Source organism: Nyctereutes procyonoides, unplaced genomic scaffold (genome assembly GCF_905146905.1).
Source record: "Nyctereutes procyonoides isolate TBG_1078 unplaced genomic scaffold, NYPRO_anot_genome, whole genome shotgun sequence".
Lineage (NCBI taxonomy): Eukaryota > Metazoa > Chordata > Mammalia > Carnivora > Canidae > Nyctereutes > Nyctereutes procyonoides.
Genome location: NW_026575140.1, coordinates 67,125,728 through 67,147,632, shown reverse-complemented (window position 1 = coordinate 67,147,632; position 21,905 = coordinate 67,125,728). Strand labels below are relative to the sequence as shown.

Below are 21,905 nucleotides of genomic sequence, written 5' to 3'. Positions count from 1 at the left end.
AGAAAATGATGCAAAAACATATAATGAATCCAAGTTCCCCATTAGAAAACATTTTTTCAAACGAAATGTAACTGTTCTAGTAAATGCTAAATGACTATAATAGAAGCCACATGGATCACCATGATACTTAAATAGTTATAAAGAAAATAAGAAAACTGTCCTTTAAGACAAATTAGACAACATTTTCACAGCAAAAGTTAGGCAAAAGGTTTTCAAAATTCTTAGAATTGTTCATTTGAAAAACTAATTCAGCAGTTCTGAATTATGTAATTACAGGTTGGTTTTATTTGTGAAAACCAAATACAATATTAAATGTTAGCATGTAACCAACAATTATATATACTATTACACCAAAGGAAGCTGCCTTTCTTGATGGCAAAATGCAGAGAAATGTAAACTAAAATTATACAGCATTGAAAGGGAACCTACCATTATTCCCTCTCATTTTAAACAACTGTCAGGAAGAAAACTGTTGGGAGTTACAGAATAAAACCAATGAACCATCATAATAAAGAAGACACAGAATCTTTCAAAATTCAATGTAAGAGCAAAATCCAGCCCTTCTTTAAAAGTTTGGAACACTTTAGTTAAAAGGCTGGTTTTCTCAGGCAATAATGTGCCAATAAGCTAACTTGAAAATAATGGTTACTGTGGTGGCTTTAAATCATGTCTGCAAGTTCCCGGACACCCTCTTCAGGTGATGGGCCAGACTCAGTACCTCACTCCTAATGAAAAGAACAGGCAGAAATGATGCTGTGTGACTTTTATACCTAGTGCACACCTGGCACAGGCCTCCCTCTCACAGTGCTGGCTCGCAGAAACCAGCTACCATGCTGTGAGGAAGCCCAGAGACTTTTCACTGAATCAAAACTCTGAAATATTTATTTAGAAGGCAACAATAATCTTTGAAATTTGAGCAATTAGTTATGTCAATTTAATTATTGCTATAAATAAGATATTCATAATTTCTCTAGTTTCAATTTGAACATATAACTTGTAATAAGAAGATTCGAGTTCTAGTACATTATCTTCTAATTTGCTCTATTGCTCCAGACAAGCCATGTTAGATCTCTGCCTTCACCCACATCTAACAGGGAAAATAATACCTTTTATTAACCTAACTTACCGGTAATTAGACATAAGACTTATGTGAAAACATCTTGCTAGCAAACATAAGGTATAATATGTATGATTCTAGAATAGTAACTATTTTCTAATATTTGATTTGCTTTTTATAATTTAACCAAAATAAACATGGCATACTTTGAAATCTATAAAATGTAGTAGTAATGTAAGGTCGATTAAAGTGGTATAGCTAATAATCATAATAAACCCCTTCACCCATGTTCTCATGTAATTACATTAAGAAATAATAATTATAAAAATAGGTAAAATTTTGTGAAAATATTCCGATTTATTCTAGTTTAGGAGTTCTTGCCCACATCAACAGATTGTCTGGCATCAGCCACAACATCAGGTACCCGAACCGTCATGTTGTCCATAGCCTTTGTCAAGCAGACTTGGCAGCCCAATCGAGATCTGCAGAAAAAAGCGAGAAGTATGGTTTAGGATTCAGTATGTGTTACTCACAAGGGACTACAGTTGATGATAGGACATTTTCTTACCCAAAGCAGTTAGGGATTTACTTACCTTTTCAATTTCCATTACATCAAAAACATACACCCAACAGTTTCATAACTAGAGGGTAACAGAAGGTAAATGTGACCAACAAAAAGCCCATCTTCAGTTTCCAGCGTCTACTACAACTACTGTTTTTTGGTGAAAGGGCTGACAAGCAATGAAATAATCAGAAGGCATGACAATGAAGAGAAGAGAGGTTTGAGCAATACCAAGAGAATGATTCATCAATCCCCAGAGCGTTGAGACCTATGGACTATAGAAGAAAGCTTATCCTTTTTAAAGCTTTTAAAACAAGAAATTTGAAATAGAGACTTAAGTCATTAATTATCAAATGAATATTTTTTGCCACATTTTTTAACATCTCTGAAATTGAGATGCATCTTAAAATCAATGGCTTCTTACAATCCCAGCTGCACTGGGAGGTGGCGGTCACATCAGAGCCATGAACTCAGTGACTATGTTTGATAGATGTCTCTCCAACTGAGTTATGGGAAGGATGTTAATACTACCTGTGTGAAATAAGTCCAAAAAGTCTATGAAAATTAAGAATACAAAATATACATAGCAGGACATAAACCTGATATTAGTAAAGCAAATATTTGTCATTGGAAGAAGAACTATAATTCCATTTTCTTTTTTTTTTTCAGAATTACTACCATTTTACTTATATTTTACTTTTTTAACAGTGATGTGCAAATCTATGTCAGATAAGTATAAATAGCTCTTTTAATATGCACAAAATGTTAAGTGATAACTTTGTACCAGTATTTTAATCAGCAGTCCTTTTGTCTTTCTTAGAGGCCCATAAAACCAAATATATTAATGTTACAGTCAAATTGTCTACAATTGGATGGAATATGGCATGCAGGTCTTGGTTTCATTAATGTATCCATCAAGCATTTACTGAGCATCTAAAGGCCCAGCATTAAATGTCAGTGGGTATGCAAAGAACAGCAACTCACTTCCATCACTGAACACTTTTATGTGCTGGGTGCCAGGGATGCAGCAAGGAGGCAGCGTCAGGCTCAGGGCCAACCAACCAATGGTCCAGAATCCAGCACTGAACATGACATATTCACAGGCAACTTTCTTAACCCTGCCACCACATACTAGTTTCCTCACCTAATCCTAAAGATGAAGAATAAGCAGGTTCCTCATAGGACTGCTGTGGGAATTAATTACCAAATATCAGTATGAAGGAGAGAATTTTCAATCAAATAGAAGAAATGAGATACATCTGCACATAATTAACATGTGAGATCATGACCAATATCACAGAGAGAAAGCGAGAGGGATGCCTGGGTAGTTCCGTGGTTGAGCGTCTGCCTTCAACTCAGGTCGTGATCCCAGGGTTCTGGGACTGAGTTCCACCAGGAACCTGCTCCTCCCTCTGCCTGTGTCTCTGCCTCTCTCTATGTGTCTCTCATGAATAAATAAGTAAAATCTTTAAAAAAAAAAAAAAAAAGAAAGAAAGAAAGCCAGAGGATCTGAGAAGAAAACACTTACTTCTGGCCAGGGGAGATGGGGGAGATGGTGCTTAGAATGGGCTTTAAACAATGGGAAGGATATGACACATAATAAAAGATAATGGAGAGAAGCATTTGAGGCAAAGGGATTCAAGGCACATTTGAGACAATATGGGACTTCAGCTTGGCTTGGCTACTATGTAGGGAGGGTGATGGGCTAGAATGGGCGCCAGGCCACAGACAGCTTGGAACACCAGTGAAAGAATTTAGGCTTTAACTGGGTAGCAATGAGGCACCACTGGGAAGTTTTTGAGTAGGAGAGAAAGTATAACCACAAGAAATACTGATTTCTGATAGAAAAAATTTCCTTCTACCAATAATCCCTATTTGTTGATTATACACAGCCTTAACAGTGCTCAATTATGCATTAATCTCTGTCTGCAAGAGAGAAAATGCAGCAAGCTCATTTAGGCCAATGCATCCAGACTGTGGGGAGTCCTAGAGAGACTGCTTGTTATTCCTGGTGTTCACGTAAAGACTCAACAATGCCAGTTACCAAGGTACTTTTAATTTAGAAAGAGGGACAGAGATGGCACAGCTGTCACTGAAAAGGGGCAGCAAGCACAGTGAAGAACAGAAAGTGTGTTATGGGAGCCCAGGGATGGTGGCTTCAGGGAAGACAAGGCAGTGGCACCCTCCGGCTCTTTTCTACCCTCCTTGCTGCAAGTCCACCCAGTGGAGAAGTGACTCTATCTCCAGAAATGGAGACAGAGCACAAGGCGGCCTTGATTTCGCTATGAGTTCCACAGAATTCCAACATCACAAATCTTGATGGTATTTTCTCCAGTCATCTGTGCCATATCTACCTATAGTGGAAACGCATTGCAGTTGTATTTACTTTACTCCTAAGAGCTGGTTTTCAATTCAGAGAAGTACAAGATCTAAGGACTTTAGGGCCCAACACAACTGATTCAAATCAAGGCTCTGTCATTCTCTAGCTGTGTAGCCTTGAGCAAGTCTCAAAATTAAACCTTATTTTCCCACCTACAAAATGGTGATGATATTGCCTAACCCTGAATGTCAGAAATAATTTTTGTCAAGTACCTAGGCAATATACTAAGTATCCAGCACATAAATTGATATTTTTATCATCACAATGCTAAAAACTATTTAATGAATGCTTTCTCCACCAGATACTGTTCTAAGAGCTTCACGCAACAACCCTATAAGGCAGGTGTCATTATTATTCTCATCTTGCAACTACAGAAATTGAGGCCTCTGTACATATTATTCCTGGAAATTGCTGGCACCAGGCAATGACTATCATCAGATACAGATTCACAGGTAATTCCTGAATTTCTCCTTCTATCAATCATTAATTCCATAAATAGTTGGTGATGATGCCCTATTGTAAATCAGGCCCCAGAAATACAGGTACAAACTGACCAGTAACCTCTACAGTAAGTGCCATATGAGTCCGTGTATCACCAGTCCTTTAGTAATCAGGGTTAAAAATACCCTATAATAAACATGAAAACAATGATGTTTTATCTTAAAAATAAAGGCATTTACATAGCGCTTAATTTTAAATAACGTAGAAACCAAAGACTGAATTTCCTTGTTTCGGACTACGTGGTACCCTTGAAATCATTTACATGTAGTTCCTGGCTTTGAGCAGTTATTTTCATTCCAGATATGCCCCAGTGTTTTATAAGTGCTGCCCATGAGAAGCATTAATTTCTTTCCCTGAACCACTCATTGAGTGCACTTTGTGTGCAACTCTGCAGCAAAAAAAGGCATTGACAGAGAATGTGGCACCTGAACATGTAAAGGGGACGGGGACATAGCAGATACAATCCACTTTGCTCTGAAGCCTAAAGAGATACTGTTTTCCCAGCTTCTGCCTAGGTATCAGTAGGTGACCAACGGGGAAATAAACCACAAAAGGGAATAAAATGATTCTTCACCTCTAATTAAATACTAATGACCTAAACATTTTTGTGAGGATTAAATAAGATGGTTTATATCAAGGACTTAACAAAATTATGACTATATAATACACATGCATCAAGCTACTATTACTATTATTTTTATTTTTAAACAGTGATTTATCATGAGAGTCACGAAATTAAACACCAAAGCCAACCTTAAATAAGCCCTCATGATCTGGCTCCATTGAAATAGTAACTCAACTAACTACCTCCTCTAACTCCAACCAAAGACTAGGTAATTTTTAAAAATAAAGTATCATTCAAGGCATCTGGGTGGCTCAGGTTCCTGGGATGGAGCCCCACATAGGGCTCCCTGTTCAATGGGGAGTCTGCTTCTCTCTCTCCCTCTGCCTGCCACTCCCCCTGCTTGTTCTCTCAAATAAATAAATAAAATCTTTAAAAAATTTTAAAAATAAAGTATCACTCAGTATCACTCATTACTATAAATCTGACTAGTTTTAAGAGTAATTCTACCTATTATTAATAGCAAGAATAAGCTTTGATTAAGTTGGTATAAGGTACACTTAGAAACAAAACTATTCATTTTAATAGTTACTATCATATCTTAAGTTTCTTTAAAAATTCTATTCTTTCAAGTAGGTAAAACTTCCCATGATAATTCCATCCAATTATCAAATCTGTCCTTTAAGAACACCATAAAAATCATTAAATTGAATCCCAACTTATTAAACTGTGATAAATATTAATCCCTGGAATAACAATAGATTAAAGAAGATTTATTAGGATCTAGAACTTTTACTGCCAATAACTTCAATTGATTTTCAACTTCAGCAAAAAGGAACGTCTCATAAGGGTGAAAATTGTAGAAGAGTGAAAACTAAAAGAAATGTCATATATTTGATATTCAAGGTTTGTGACTGTTCTCTATCTTTGCCAGGAGATCACTATCACATGTGTGCATCTGGTCACAGATAGGAACTACTAAAAACTTTATCTTCCCAGATTGCTGGTCTAGCTGAAGTGGTCCTGACATCTTACCTATCTGTTAGTCCATACGCCAAATCGAGCATGTCATTCTCCTCATCAGTGATTGCTTCTAACTTCTCAAATATGTGCTCTTCAAAGATGAGGTGACAGGTAGAGCAAGCCAAGGTTCCCTCACATGCACCTACAAAAGCAACAAAAATTGAACACACTCTCCCCTACATTAAATACAATTCAAATCTAGTTTGAATTAGTCAAAGTGAAGTATCTCTAAATTTTAGAATCAGCATTAGCAAACAGAGATGATAGGACTTTGTTTCTGAATAATAATGAAACTTAGGGACAACGCCCCCCCCCCTTGCTCCCCTGCCTCCCGGCCCCCCTGCCTCGCTCGCACACACACACACACACACACACACAATTTGAAATCACTTTCACATATTCTCAAAAAGGTTCTAGGTTCGGTGCTGTGAAGGGAAACACAAAAATACACAATCCTAATATCAAAGAGTTTACAAGTCAATAAACTCAGGCATACACACATAACAATGTGTGCATTTTTAAACTTACACTGTAATGATTCATATAATAGCTATATACATTATTTACCTTTATTTTGGAGAGCTCAACACAATTTATGAAGCCTTGTGGTATATGACAGGAATCAGAAAGCAACCAAACATATATCTAAATCAAATATTCTCTCTCTCTCCTTCCTCAGAAACAAGACAGAATCAGGGCAGCCCGGGTGGCTCAGCGGTTTAGTGCCGCCTTAGGCCTAGGGCCTGATCCTGGAGACCTGGGATCGAGTCTCACATCAGGTTCCCTGCATGGGGCCTGCTTCTCTCTCGCCTGGGTCTCTGCCTCTCTCTCTCTCTCTCTCTGAGTATCTCTCATGAATAAATAAATAAAATCTTAAAAAAAAAAGAATCAAATAAGTCATTGCAAGAGTTACACTGGTTTTAAAATAATGAAATAAGAATATTCCTCCCACCCTATTTTTTTTAGGTTACTAATTTGACAGTTATTTACTGACAGTGCCTATTCTACACCAGGTACTGCAAAAAGGGAACTGAAAAGTCATCGAGTCCAACCACACCATGACTAGATCTGCTCTGCAACATCTCCATCCCAGGGGTCGGTCACCTAAGCCTCAGAAAGCTCACCGCTAAGCCGCCAGTTCTGCACTGGGCTTCTGCGGACACCTAATTCATTAATATACCATCACCTCATATATTTATCTTTTTTGTGTTTTTTTCTAGTGAAGACACTTCAGTTCTACTCTCTTAGCAAATGTCAGTTATACAACAAGGTGTTATCAGTTATAGTCACCATGTTACACATTAAATCCTCAGATCTTACTCATCTTACAGCTTTAAGTTTGTATCCTTTTACCAACCTCTCCCTATCCTCTCTCCCCCTGCCAGCAACTACTCTTCTATTGTTTCTTATTTTACTTTTTTAAAAGATTTTTATTTATTTATTCATGAGAGACACAGAGAGAGGCAGAGACATAGGCAGAGGGAGAAGCAGGCTCCATGCAGGGAGCCCGATGAGGAACTCAATCCCAGGACCCCAGGATGACGACTTGAGCTGAAGGCAGATGCTCAACCACTGGGACACCCAGGTGTCCCTCTTCTATTCTGTTTTTCTGTAACTTTTATTAACTGCTTATTTAGTGACTCTTCTAAACAGCAGCTTTACATACATTTGAGATTGCCCTTCCCTCTCCAGGCTGAGCTACTTCAAGTTTGTCTCACACAACAGCTAGAAATCTTAACCCCCAGCCTGGTTGAGCTTGTCGAAACTGGGCATCTAAAGGGGGATCTGACAAAACAGGATCATGGAGAATCATGTTCTGGTTAAATTCTGCCTGTAAAAGTTATTCTTGTTTTTTCCTCTTCATAATTTTTAAAGCCTCTACACAACTTTAAAAATTTCAGAGTCCTGGGCAGTCCAGGTGGCTCAGCGGATTAGTGCTGCCTTCGGCCCAGGGCGTGATCCTGGGGACCTGGGATCGAGTTCCTCATCGGGCTCCCTGCATGGAGCCTGCTTCTCCCTCTGCCTTGTGTCTCTGCCTCTCTCTCTCTCTCTGTGTGTCTCTCATGAATACATAAATTAAAAATCTTAAAAAAAAAATTCAGAGTCCTAGGTGTAACTTCAGTTTGATTTAGATTCTCTTTTGGTCAATAGACAATACATAAAATACTTAACTATTATCAATAACTAATTATCTGCTTAATTATCCTCTGCATGAATTATTTTGATAAGAGTTGTTTCTTCATAATTTAAATATTTGTTATTCCCATTTTATTATCTAAAAAAATCAAAAAGGAAAAAGAGACTTCCTTCAATGTCCATTCTTTCTAAATCTAATTCAAAGCAGTAACAGGATGAAGTGGAGAGGGACCCTACAGTGAAGTACAGGAATTACAGATGGGCTCCAGAGCCAGACGCTCAGGCTTCAGTCCCTGCTCCTTTTTATGAACAGCATCACCCTGAGGTACGTTACCCTCCACACCTTGGCTCCCTCAGCAGTAGCTGCAGCAGCCTCACACGGTAGTTGCAAAAATTACGTATGAGAGTTTACTTAACATGTGCATTTGCAACCATACCATATAGGTAGTAAGCCTGATACAAGTTTATTATTATTTATCATGTATTAATGTTATTGTTACATATCAATACTATTATTTGTAAGTTATAAAGAATCTTAAAATAATTCAACTTTTTCTTTTTTATTTTATTTTTTTTAAGATTTTATTTATTTATTCATGAGAGATACAAAAAGAGAGAGAGAGGCAGAGACACAGGCAGAGGGAAAAGCAGGTTCCATGCAGGGAGCCTGACATGGGACTTGATCCCAGGTCTCCAGGATCACGTCCTGGGCTGAAGGCAGTGTTAAACCGCTGAGCCACTTGGGCTGCCCTCAACTTTCTTTTTAAATACAACAGGAATCAAAGCCAAGAAGTTAAATGAATGAAGATCATACTGCTAGTTAAAGGTGAGTCATAGCTTCAGCTAAGTTTCCCACTATTGAAGATTACTAGTTCCTGCCACTCCATAATCTAAGTTACTGTACTTAAATATATCTAAACATATATAATAAATCTATACATAGAGATGCCTGGGTGGCTTAGTTGGTTGGGCATCCGACTCTTGGTTTCAGCTCAGGTCATGATCTCACAGTCCTGGGACTGAACCTCAAGTCAGGCTCTGTTAGGCTCCATGCTCTGCGTGGAGTCTGCTTGAGTTTCTCTCTCTCTCTGTCTTTCTTTCCTACATGCTGTCTCTCTCAAACGAGTACATTAAAAAAAATACACATATATGACATACAAATATATATACACATGTCAATTGATTTGAACAAGTAGCTGACCTATTTTTGTGCAAAGTCAAACATGTCACTCAAAAAGGTAAATGGATATATTTTACTTAAAGGGGGGGGCTTCATATGTATATCCTGCGTTCAAAAATTCCTGCACTAAAAGGAAAAATGTTCTAGTGTGACCTTGAAGACCTACCACACTGTCTCCTGTGTCCTAGGCAATTTCCTCATCTGTATAGTGACTAAGGCAGATGATCTTGAAGGCCTTGGGGCTCTGGTATTCTATGGCCCCACAGAGAAGAGCCACAATTCTCAATGGGCTCGTTCAGGATTGTTCAATAAACATATACTTCTCTCTCTTTTTTTGTTTTTTAACATTTTACTTATTTATTCATGAGAGACAGAGAGAGAGAGAGAGAGAGAGAGAGAGAGAGAGAGAGAGGCAGAGACACTGGCAGAGGGAGAAGCAGGCTCCATGCAGGGAGCCCGATGTGGGACTCGATCCTGGGTCTCCAGGATCACACCCTAGGCTGAAGGCGGAGCTAAACTGCTGAGCCACTGGGGCTGCCCCATATACTTCTCTTGATTCCTATTTTCACTCCACCAGTACCCAGTCAAGACAAACTCAACACCAAAATGGCAAATCCCTCAAGAGATTCTGTAGGACAAAAATCAGGAAATCCAGCCTCCCTTTGTCTTTAAAACGTAAGTCAAACAATCCTTGTAAGATGTCTCAAGCAACCTTCTTAATTTAAAGAGATTATCCTTCCCTTCAGAGTTCTGTTACTGAGAAAACCAAATCCTGACAACTGCAGGCCGTGTGAGACAGAACCCACATCTCTGGGTGAGATGGGGTGTGTGGAGGCTGCAGGAACAATGGATCTGATATGGAAGGTCTTCCCTATCCTCCTGAGGAGCTCCGACTTGTTCTGTACACCCAATATTCTCCACTTTGTCTCCTAAAACATTGGGTGGGTAACTCACATGCTCAGGTAGCCAACTGTCTCTCATGATGGGATGCCGCAGAGATGAGGGTGACTAGAGGGTTATGGACACCAGTCCCTTCAGCTGTCCTCTCCCAGATCCAGCCTGTGGAGAGGTGGTGCTTGTGAACCTCTGGGATGGGTTACAGGAAGCTGCTAAAGGATTCTGAGCAGGAAGGTGATGTGGCATGTTTTATTTTGGATAGATCTCACCTGTGGCTATGTATAAAGAATGATTTGAGATGAATAAGAAAGAAGCAAAAACCATGAGATTTTACCAGTAGAGAGCCAAGGAGAGACCCCCTCCCAGAAAGGGATTCAAAATAAGAATGTTCCAAATGGTGGAGAGAGAGCCAGAAAGGTGCGATGTGAGAAAAGCCCAGGGAAGAGGAGAGTGCATACAATATGGTCTCAATCATCGTGGAATGGAGAGAAAAGTTCATATGCCCAATAAATCCCTCTGGAAAAATTTAGGACATTCCTTTTTGCACCACCTGGTCATATGAAATGAAGAGTTACCATCCCTGTTCCAGCTCTTCATAATGCTTTCAACTCTCTTCCCTAGGAAACTTGAATTCTTTTAACCTTCTCATAAAGGTTTTATTTTCATTCTCTAGTATAATTTTCGTTGCCCTCTCAGGAAACTTGCTAACTGTTTCCACATCTTGCTTAAGTTGCCAAGCTCAGAGCTGAAGAGGATTCTAGTAAGGATTTGACAAATATTAAGTATATACAGAAGATTAACTTTTGGTTCCTACAAGCTAAGTTCCTATTATATATTCTAGTCCTGTATTTACTCTTTAAATCAATATGCTATGTTCATGATCACCCCTTATTTCATGGTCCCTTTCAAACTCTGTCTGCCATAAGCTGTCAACAGGTGTGCTTTTCCTATTCTTTGTGCTAGGAAGAAATCAAATATAATAGAGACTTTTAGACTCGGCATGAAATCAAATCAGCCTGTATAAGATGGCAAACAAGGCACCAGACTGACCTAACAGTCTTATTGTGCTATAAGTGTCACTTCTGAAAAAAAAATGCAGCAAAATTCATAAGATCTCATCAATCAGACTTAGAAGAAACAATCCTACAAAACCTCCAAGGTAATATGACAATCTGAATGGTATTTTTCTTTTGAGATTTAACCCATATGTTTTATTAAAAAAACAAACAGGAAGACTTATAGAAAATGGTGAAGACATATCCCTGAAAAAAAGTATTTAGGAGGAAAAAATACATCTTTTAAAGGAGCCTAAAACTGTGAGAAGAACAAGAGGCTATTTCAGAATAAAAAGTTATTCCTTTTCTTGTTCTTTTTTCATATAATAAAAGATTATTTCACATGATGGCTATTTCCTATTTATTATATTACTGGGTCTTGTAGTTAAAAATAGTTCTCCAATTGTGCCCCTTTGGGATATAGTTGTATGAATTTTAACACACATGTAAGTTTGTGTAACTACCACCACAATCACAAAACACAACCCAAAAAATCATCACCCCAAAAAATCCCCTTGTATTGCTCCTTTGGAGTCACACCCTCCCCCATCCCTAACCCCTGGCAACCAAAGATCTGGTCTCCATCCTACAGTTTAGTCTTTTCAGGATGTTGTATAAATATAAACATACAGTACGTGACCTTTAGAGATTGGCTCCTTTCACTCAGCATAATGCCTATGAGATTCATCTAAGTTGTCTTGTGCATCCACAATTCATTTCTATTTACTGCTGACAAGTATTCCACTGTGTGGATGTAGCACAGTTTGTTTCTAGCAGGTATGTTCTTGCATTGCATTGTGGTTTTCACTTGCATTTGTTCCAAAAATTGAAGATGTTGAATATCTGGGGTCGAGGGGGCGGGAGGGGAGATGAGGGGATTTCCATCATTTTTTCTAAAGCCATTTGGGAGAATGGCCTCATCTGTCTCTTGCACTACTAGGAGAAAGCTCTATATGGCCCAGAGTTGTACATATGTACAAGTTCTAGTTCAGCTGCCCTTGAATATATTTTTCTGTGCTTATTTGTCATCTCTATATTCTCTGTGGTGAAGTGTCTGTTCATATCTGTTAACTATTTTTTTTAAAGATTTTATTTATTTATTCATGAAAGACAGAGAGAGAGAGAGAGAGAGAGGCAGAGACACAGGCAGAGGGAGAGGCAGGCTCCATGCAGGAAGCCCAACATGGGACTCGATCTCAGGTTTCCAGGATCATGTCCTGGGCCAAAGGCGGCACTAAACTGCTGAGCCACTGGGGCTGCCTTGTTACCTATTTTTTAATTAGATTGTTGCTTGTCTAATGTTGAGGGTTTTTTAAAAATATTTTATTTATTTATTCATGAGAGAGAGAGAGAGAGAGAGAGAGAGGCAGAGACACAGGCAGAGGGAGAAGCAGGCTCCATGCAGGGAGCCCAACATGGGACTCGATCCTGGGTCTCCAGGAACACGCCCTGGGCTGAAGGTGGCGCTAAACGGCTGAACCACCCAGGCTGCCCTAATGTTAAGTTTTCAGAGTTCCTTACATATTAGGGATACGAGTCCTTTATTGGACATGTGATTTGCAAGTATTTTCTCCCACTTTGTAGCTTGTCTTTTTATTCTTTTGACCATATCATTGGTGGAGTAAATTTTTTAAATTTTAATGAATTCCAATTTATATATTTTTTTCTTTTTCAGATTGTGCTTTTCGCATCATATCTAAAAACCCTTTGCCTACCTGGGTCCCAAGATTTTCTCCTATGTTTTCTTTTAAGGGTGTCATAGTTTTAAAATTTTACATTTGAAAAAAATAATAATAAAATTTTACATTTGGATCTAAATCAATTTTAAGTTGATTTTTGTATAAGGTATCAGATATAGGTCAAGATTCCTTTCATTAAAAAAAAGATTCCTTTTTATTTGTTCACATGGATGTCCAATTGTTCCAAAGTTACACCCTTTATTGAAAAGAGTATCCTTCCTTTATTAATTGCCTTCGTATCTTGGCCATAGCCAAGAAGTGGAAACAATCCAAATATCCATCAAAGGATGAAAGTGTAAACAAAAAGCAGTATATCCCTAAAATGGAATATTAATATTATTTGGTCATAAAAAGGAATGAAGTATTGATATATGCTACAACACAGATGAACCTTAAAAATATTACATTAGGGCAGCCTGGGTGGCTCAGCGGTTTAGCACCAACTTCAGCCCAGGGCGTGATCTTGGAGACCCTGGATCGAGTCCCTCGTCAGGCTCCCTGCATGGAGGCTGCTTCTCCCTCTGTCTCTCTCTGTCTCTCATGAATAAATAAATAAAATCTTAAAAAAGAAAGAAAAAAAGAATACTCTTTAAAAAAATATTATACTAAATGGAAGAACTCAGTTACAAAAGACGATTTATAATATGATTCCATTCACATGCAGTATCCAGAATAGGCAAATCTATAGATATAAAAAGTAAATATGTGATTAGGGGTGCAGAATTGGGGGCTGGGAGACATAGCTAAAAGGTAAAGAATGTCACTTTGGAGTAATGAGAATGTCCATTTGGAGTAATGAAAATGTCTTAAAATTCACTGTGGTGAGAGAGTGACAGCAGAAAGATAGACAACAAAGATGTGCCTTGATCATATCCCACCATCAACAATGACAACTTGGCACCCCTTTACACAATGCCTCTGTGGGAGTTGTGGGATTCAGGCAGGAGACTGAAACTCCGGTACAGCCCCAGAACGAAGAGAGCTGTTTTGAGAAGATACTGCCAAACAGGCCCATTCACTCCTGCCTCATTCAGAGTACTGGGTTTGAGCTGAATGATTAGGGGGCGGTGAGTGGCTAAGAGATTTGCAGCCAGGTCTTGCAATATTATCAAAGGGACACGAATTTTATTTTATTTTATTTTATTTTATTTTATTTTATTTTATTTTATTTTATTTTATTTTAATTTATTTTTATTTTATTTATTTTTTAAAAAGATTTTATTTATTTACTCATGAGAGACACACACACACACACAGAGGCAGAGGCACAGGCAGAGGGAGAAGCAGGCTCCATGCAGAGCGCCCCATGTGGGACTCGATCCCGGGTCTCTAGGATCACACCCCAGGCCGAAGGCGGCACTAAACCACTAAGCTACTGGGGCTTCCCAGGACATGAATTTTATTAACCATGTCATGTACTGTAGTGGGAGGCCCACCTATGAGCACCAGGAATGGCCTATGGATACCCCAAGCACTCCACACATCTTACCCACACATCTCCCCTCTGGCCTGGTGGTCAAATCCCCAAGCACACTCCCAAAGGTAGCAACAATGAGCTTATACAGACAACTAGTAGGCATGTGCACAACACCAGCCTGAATCTGCAAGCCCAGGAGGACTGACTGCCCTTGGAAAAGTAAAAAGGGAGGTTGTTTGCACACAACCTGGCTCTGCAGAATTCAAAAAGCACATAAGCTTAAGAAGTGTGCCACAAGAGGGAGCAAGCATGCAGCAGGTGAATCCACTGAAGGCCTGACAAAAATTTCCCTACCCAGTCTGCAAAGACCAGAGGAGGTGACTGCCACTGCAGATATGAAGGCAGCATCACAAGACTTTGAGGAATGTGAAAAATCAAGAAAACACTGCACCACCAAAAGAACACAATAATCTTCCAATAACTGACCCTAAAGACACAAAGATCTGCTCCTTACCTGATAAAGAATTCCAAATAGGTGTTTTAAGGAAACTCAATAAGCTACAAAAAAAACACAGAGACAATTCGATGAAATCAGGAAAATGAGGCATGTACAAAATAGTACATACTAGTTTAACAGTAGTTTAACAAAGAGCTAGAAATCATAAAAGAAAACCAAAGAGACATCCTGGAGCTGAGAGGACAATGAATGAAATGGAAACTGCAACGGAGACTATCAACAACACAAGGGACCAGGCAGAAGGAAGAATCTGCAAATTAGAAGGTTGGACCTTTAAAATTATCCTGTCAGAGGAAAGAAAAAAAAAAAAGGAATGGAAAAGAGTAAGAAAGTTTATGTGATCTGCTGGTGTTCTGACCATCAAAACAAACAATCCATAAATTCCTGGAATCCCAGATGGAGAAGAAAGGGAAAAGACAGTAAAATGCTTATTTAAAGAAATAATGGCTGAGAACTTCCAAAATCTGGGAGAGATTTGGACATGCAAATTCATGAAGCTCACAGGTCCCCAAACAAACTCAACTTGAAGAGATCTTCTTGATTATAATAAAACTGCCAAAAACCAAAGACAAAGGAATCTTCATAGGAGTGAAAAAAAAGAAGCTGGTGATTGACAAGGGAATCCTCATTACGCCCTCAGTGGATTTGTCAGCAGAAACATTACAGGCCAGGAGACACTGGGATGACATATACAACACGCTGGCAGGAAAACCACCCTCCCAAATACTCTGACAAAGTCATCCTGTGGAATTGAAAGAGAGACGGACCCTCCTGACAAACAGAAACTAAGGAAGTTCTTCACCACTAAACCTGCCTTGAGGAAAGGAATCCTTAAAGAAAAAGTGGAAGAACATGGGGTGCCTGTCTGGTTCAGTCAGTAGAGCATGTGACTCTTGATCTCAGGGTTGTAAGTTCGAGCCCCACATTGAAAGGATGCTAATTAGTTACATGGAAATATATAACACACTGGTAAAAGTAAGTACAAAGTCACATTTAGCATACTCTAATACTATAATATGGTGGTGTATTAACCACTTAATTCCAGTATAAAAGTTAAAGGAAAAAATGTATTAAAAATAGCTATAGCTTTAATAATTTGTTAATAAATACACAATATAAAGTTGTGATATCAAAAACTGAAAGGGGGAGTAAAAAGTATAGTTTTTTGGCATGTGATCAAAGTTAAACTATCAGAATAGATAAGACAGTAATAACTACAGATGTTTTATATAAGCCTCATGATAGCCACAAAGCAAAAACCTCAGTAGATACATGATGAATAAAGGGAATCAAAGCATGCTACTATGTAAAATCATCAATTTACAAAGGAAGACAGCAAGAAAGAAATAAAGGAATATGGGATCTACAAAACAGCCAGAACACAATGAACAAGATCACATTAGTAAGTTCTTACCTATCATAATTACACTAAATGTAAATAGATTAAATTCTCCATTCACAGGTATAGTGTAACTGAATGGATAAAAACACAAGACCCAACTATTTGCTACCAACAAGAAACTCACTTCAGCTTCAAGGATACACAAAAGCTCAAAGTGAAGCAATGGAAAAATACTCCATACAAGTAGAAACCAAAACAGAGTTAAATATACTCATATCAGACAAAATAGACTTTAGCTCAAAAGCCGTAATAAGAGATAAAGAAGAAAATTATATGATAAAAGAGTCAATTCATCAAGAAGATATAATAGTTGTATAAATATATTCATTCAAATGGGAACACTAAAATATATTAAGTAAAGACTAACAGATCTAAAAGACAACAATACAACAATAGCAGGGGACTTCAATACCCCAATTTCAACAATGGATAGATCATCCAGGCAGATAATCAACTGGGAAACCTTAGACCTTAACTATGCTTTAGACCAAATGGACCTAACAGACATTCCACCCAAAAGCAACAGAATACACAATCTTTTCAAGTGCACACTAACATTCTGCAGGATAGATCCTATGTTAGGTCATAAAACTTAAATGTCTTAAACATTTAAGAAAACTGAAATCATATCAAGTATCTTCCAACTACAATAGTGTGAAGCTAGAAATCAGTAACAGGAGAAAACCTGGAAAATTCACAAATATGTGAAAATAAAACACACTCCTGAATAACCAATTGGTCAAAGAAAAACTCCAAAGATAAATTAAAAAAGGAAAATCTTGAAACAAACAAAAATGGAAATACAACAACCCAAAATTTATGGAATGCAACAAAAGCAGTTCTAAGAGGGACGTTTAAGAGGGAAGTTTATAATGATAAAAATACCTACATTAAGAAAAAGAGAGATCTCAAATAAACTTTAAACATGAAGGAACTAGAAAAAGAACAAACTAAGCCCAAGGTTAGCTGAAGGAAAGAAATAACAAAGATCAGACAGAAATAAATGAAAGAAACCAGAAAATAATAGAAAAGATCAATGAAACTAAAAACTGTTTTTTAAAAGATAAAACTAACAAACCTTTAGCTAGACTAATAAAGAGAGAAAACTAAAAAAATATGCATATCAGATCAAAGAAGAGACATTAAAACTGACACCACAAAAATACAAATGATCCTAAGAGAATACTATAAAACAATTATATACCAACAGATTGGACAACCTAAGAGAAATGGAAAAATTTCTTGAAACATACAACCTACCAAGACTGAATCATGAAGAAACAGAAAATTTGAACAGACCAATATTAGTAAAGAGATTAAATTAGTAATCAATGGAAAGCCCAGGACCAAATGGTTCAACTGGTGAATTCTACCAAACATTTAAAGAAGAATTAATGCCAATCCTTCTCAAACTCTTCTGAAAAACTAAAGAGGAAGGAACACTCCCAAACTCATTTTATGAGGCCAGCATTTCCCTGATACCAAAGCTGGGCAAGCAAAGATAACTACAGGGCAGTATCTTTGATGAATACAGATGTAAAAATTCTCAACAAAATATTAGCAAATATTCAATAGCACATTAAAAGGATCCTACATCATGATCAAGTGGATTTTATTTTGGGGACGCAGGAATGGTTCAACAAATGTAGATCAATAAATGTGATACACCACATTAATAGAAAGTAAGATAAAGGGCAGCCCCTGTGGCTCAATGGTTTAGCACCACCTTCAGCCCAGGGCCTGATCCTGGAGACCCGGGATTGAGTCCCATGTCAGGCTCCCTACATGGAGCCTGCTTCTCCCTCTGCCTGTCTCTGCCTCTCTCTCTCTCCCCCTCTCTGTCTCTCATGAATAAATAAAACTTAAAAAAAAAGAAAGAAAGATAAAAATCATATGATCACCTAAATAGATGCAGGGACACCTGAGTGGCTCAATAGTTGAGCATCTGACTTTGGCTCAGCTCGTGATCCTGGGGTCCTGGGGTCCTGGGATCGAGTCTCAAATAGAGCTCCCCACAGGACTCTTTCTCCTTCTGCCTATGTCTCTGCTTCTCTCTTTCTGTGTCTCTCATGAATAAATACATAAAATCTTGAAAAAATAAATAGGTGCAGAAAAAGCATGTGACAAAATTCAACATCCTTTTATGATAAAAACTCTCAACAAGTATGGAGTACAAAGGGAACAAACCTCAACATTATAAAGGGCATATAATGACAAGCCCATAACTAATGATTAAAGGTTAAAAGCTTTTCCTCTAATTTCAGACAAGAACTGACATCTTTACTATGTTAAGTCATTTAATCCAGAGTATGCTTTTTTGCTACTTTGGTCTTCATTTTCTCTCCTCAGAGTTTTTATAATTTCCAAGAGAGAGATGCTATATTTTGTTAGATTTAGACCTAAAAATGTCAATTTGGTGAGCTACTGTAAATGTTCTTTAAATTTTTTTTTTTTTTTTGGTTTCCAGTTGTTCATTGCTGGTATATAGAAATATAATGGATTTTTGCGTGTTGACCTTATATCCCAGGACTTTGCTAAAACCTATTAGGAAAAAAATAAATTCACTAGTTCTCTAAGATTTTTTTATACATTCCTTTTGATTTTCTATATAAACAATCACTGTCAAAAACAGAGGCAATTTTATTTCTTCCTTTTCAATCTATATGCCTTTTCTTTTTCTTTTTGTCCCCCCACCCCCCAACACACACACAGGCTAAGACTTACAGTGTGATGTTAAACAGGAATGCTACAACTAGACATCCTTGCCTTATTCCTGATCTTAGGGGATAGGCATTCCATCTTTCACCATTAAGTATGTCAGGTGTAGGCTTTTATAGTTGCCCCTTATCAGCACCTGATTTTGTACAACTAGAGCTGATCTGGTGCTGCCTACTTGTTTTAGGTTAAAACATGGAGGCTGCCATCAATTCTATATCCCCCTTTGACATACAGTTCTCATTCTTACTGAACACTTCTGTAGCTCCCAACTCCACTAGAGCCACAACCCAAACTGACAACAGCTATGGACAGGAACAAAGTGGATGACATTCCTATTGGGCCTTTATCTTCTAACTCCTTTCCAGCATCATGGAATTCCCAGGCTCTAGGCCTCCAGGAAATCATCTTTATTGAAAATCAGCAGTGCATATGTTCCCACTACCAGAATGAGGTGCAAAGTGGACAAAGGAGTCCCTATAGTGAATGTGTGTGTTATGGTGTGTGTGTGTGCATGTGCACAGCAGGTTGGTCCAGGGAGTTTTTATCTAGAGTCAGAAGTCACAATGCATACTTTTTCATAGAAGCCAGCCTGTAAATGGTGATTACATTAGTTGTGAAGAAATAGGTTCTGCGGTTCACTTGAAAATTTAGCTACCACGTATATTATTATTTTCATGGGAAAATAAATCCTAAATGCCAAATAGTTGATCTGAAAATGGATCTGGAGAACAAAACCCTATTCATAAAATGGGGAGTGCCTATTGCTTATTCTTATCACACACACAGAGACCAAGTCTACAAAACAAGAGCTGGGAGGCAATGTATAAAAGGAAAAAGCATACAGAAGGAACAACTATAGTACCTTCCATCTAAAACTGATAGCTGATCAGAATATGGAAGCATTAATATAATGATACAGGGGAGAGAAGGTTGAAGGGGCAAAAGTTATGTGACCTCTGCTTTTACACAACCCCACAGCAATATTAGTTGCTGCCAGCCTTTAGTGTCTTTTTAAGTGGTTGGTTATATATAGGAGTAAATTAATGGGGGAGTGTGTGTGTATGTACATACATATGCATGTATATGTATATCTATATACGTATTTTGAGATTTTATTTGACAGAGAGAGTCCACAAGCACGGGGAAAGGTGGAGAAAGAGGAGAAGCAGGTTCTGCTGTGCAGGGAGCCCAATACGGGGCTCATCCCAGGACCTCGGGATCATGACCTGAGCCAAAGGCAGACAGACACTTAACTGACTGAGCCACCCAGACACCTTATACATTTTTATATATAGATACACACAAGTATATATACGTAAGCATAAAGTGATCGCATTTTATGAAGGATGTATTCTCAAAGGTTTTGGAAATTGTTGGTCTCATAATTCAAGAAAAGGTAAAATAGAGAGATTGGTTCAAATAGTTCATCAATCTCTAATCTTATCACGTTTTTATTTTAATATGCACTTATGTTGGGGCACGTGGGTGGCACAGTTGGTTAAGCATGGGACTCTTGGTTCTTTTTTTTTTTTTTAAGATTTTATTTATTTATTAATGAGAGACACAGAGAGAGAGGCAGACACCGGCAGATGGAGAAGCAGGCTCCACCCAGGGAGCCCGATGTGGAACTCGATCCCAGGTCTCTAGGATCAGGCTCCGGGCTGCAGGTGGCGCTAAACCGCTGAGCCACCCAGGCTGCCCCCAAGGTTCTCTTGGTTTTAACTCAGGTTTGACCTCAGGGTCGTGGAATTGAGCCCCACCTCCAGCTCCTCCTCAGCAAGGAGTCCACTTGAATTTCCCCTCTCCCTATCCATCTGTCCCCCACCCCACCCCGCCCGCGCACGCATACACGCACACAAATAATAAAATAAAATACACCTGGGTAGAAAAACATTTCAAGTAAAACTTTTTACATTACTATGTCCACCTTTCAAATAAGTGAAACTACTTAGCACAGACAATAATCAGATTTAGGGACATATTACAGCCACATTGGTATTTGCCCCTGGTGCTGGCATTTTATCTGTCATCCTTGCTTGGTTACACAACAATTTTCATGAACTTAAAGGTATGCATGCTTTAGTGAGGCTTTTATTTTGTCGGCACTCTGGCTAATGATTAAGAGTTCTTCTAAATTAACAGTAATACATATCATGACAGATTTTTGGCTTTTTTCATAGCTTTTTGTCACATCTAAGTTCTAATCCAAAATAACTGATTTTCAGATGCATTTTTCAGCATTAGCACTTAATGACTGCTTGGCTGAAATAGTTACAGGCTTTAAAAATACTAAATTATAACCAGAGTTTAAAATATCAGCACTAGGGGATCCCTGGGTGGCTCAGTGGTTTAGCTCCAGCCTTCAGCCCAGGGCGTGATCCTGGAGACCCGGGATTGAGTCCCGCGTCGGGCTCCTTGCGTGGAGCCTGCTTCTCCCTCTGCCTGTATCTCTGCCTCTTTCTATCATGAATAAAATCTTAAAAAAAAAAAAAAAATCAACACTGTAGTCAACAAAACCACACATTCAGATTTCTATAAATAGCAATCTATATGACAGTGACAAAGGATGGCAGATATCTGTTTGCCAGTTAAAGTGGTATCACTTTAGCTGCAAAAACAAATGTAAAATTTATAGTTCACGCAGGCTGTCATGTGGAACCTATGGGATTCTTGACAAAAGTTTTAGTTTCCACGGTATTTCGGATTTTCCTAGCATAAGACCTTTAATACTGTTAATCTGCAAAATTTCAAATTCACAT

The 21,905-nt window shown here is 38.3% G+C and overlaps 1 protein-coding gene across 1 annotated transcript in view; it reads right to left on the bottom strand.

The window, feature by feature from the left end:
• Positions 1 to 262: 262 nt before the first annotated feature.
• The window catches only part of FDX1 (ferredoxin 1), a 77,456-nt gene continuing 55,813 nt past the window's right edge, over positions 263 to 21,905 (bottom strand). Inside the window, exons 6-7 of the mRNA XM_055305266.1 lie at positions 6,098 to 6,227; positions 263 to 1,539 (exon numbers count right to left, since the gene is read on the bottom strand). Coding sequence (XP_055161241.1) covers positions 1,425 to 1,539; positions 6,098 to 6,227 — 245 coding nt within the window. The 3' untranslated portion in view covers positions 263 to 1,424. The remainder of the gene's footprint in view (positions 1,540 to 6,097; positions 6,228 to 21,905) is intronic.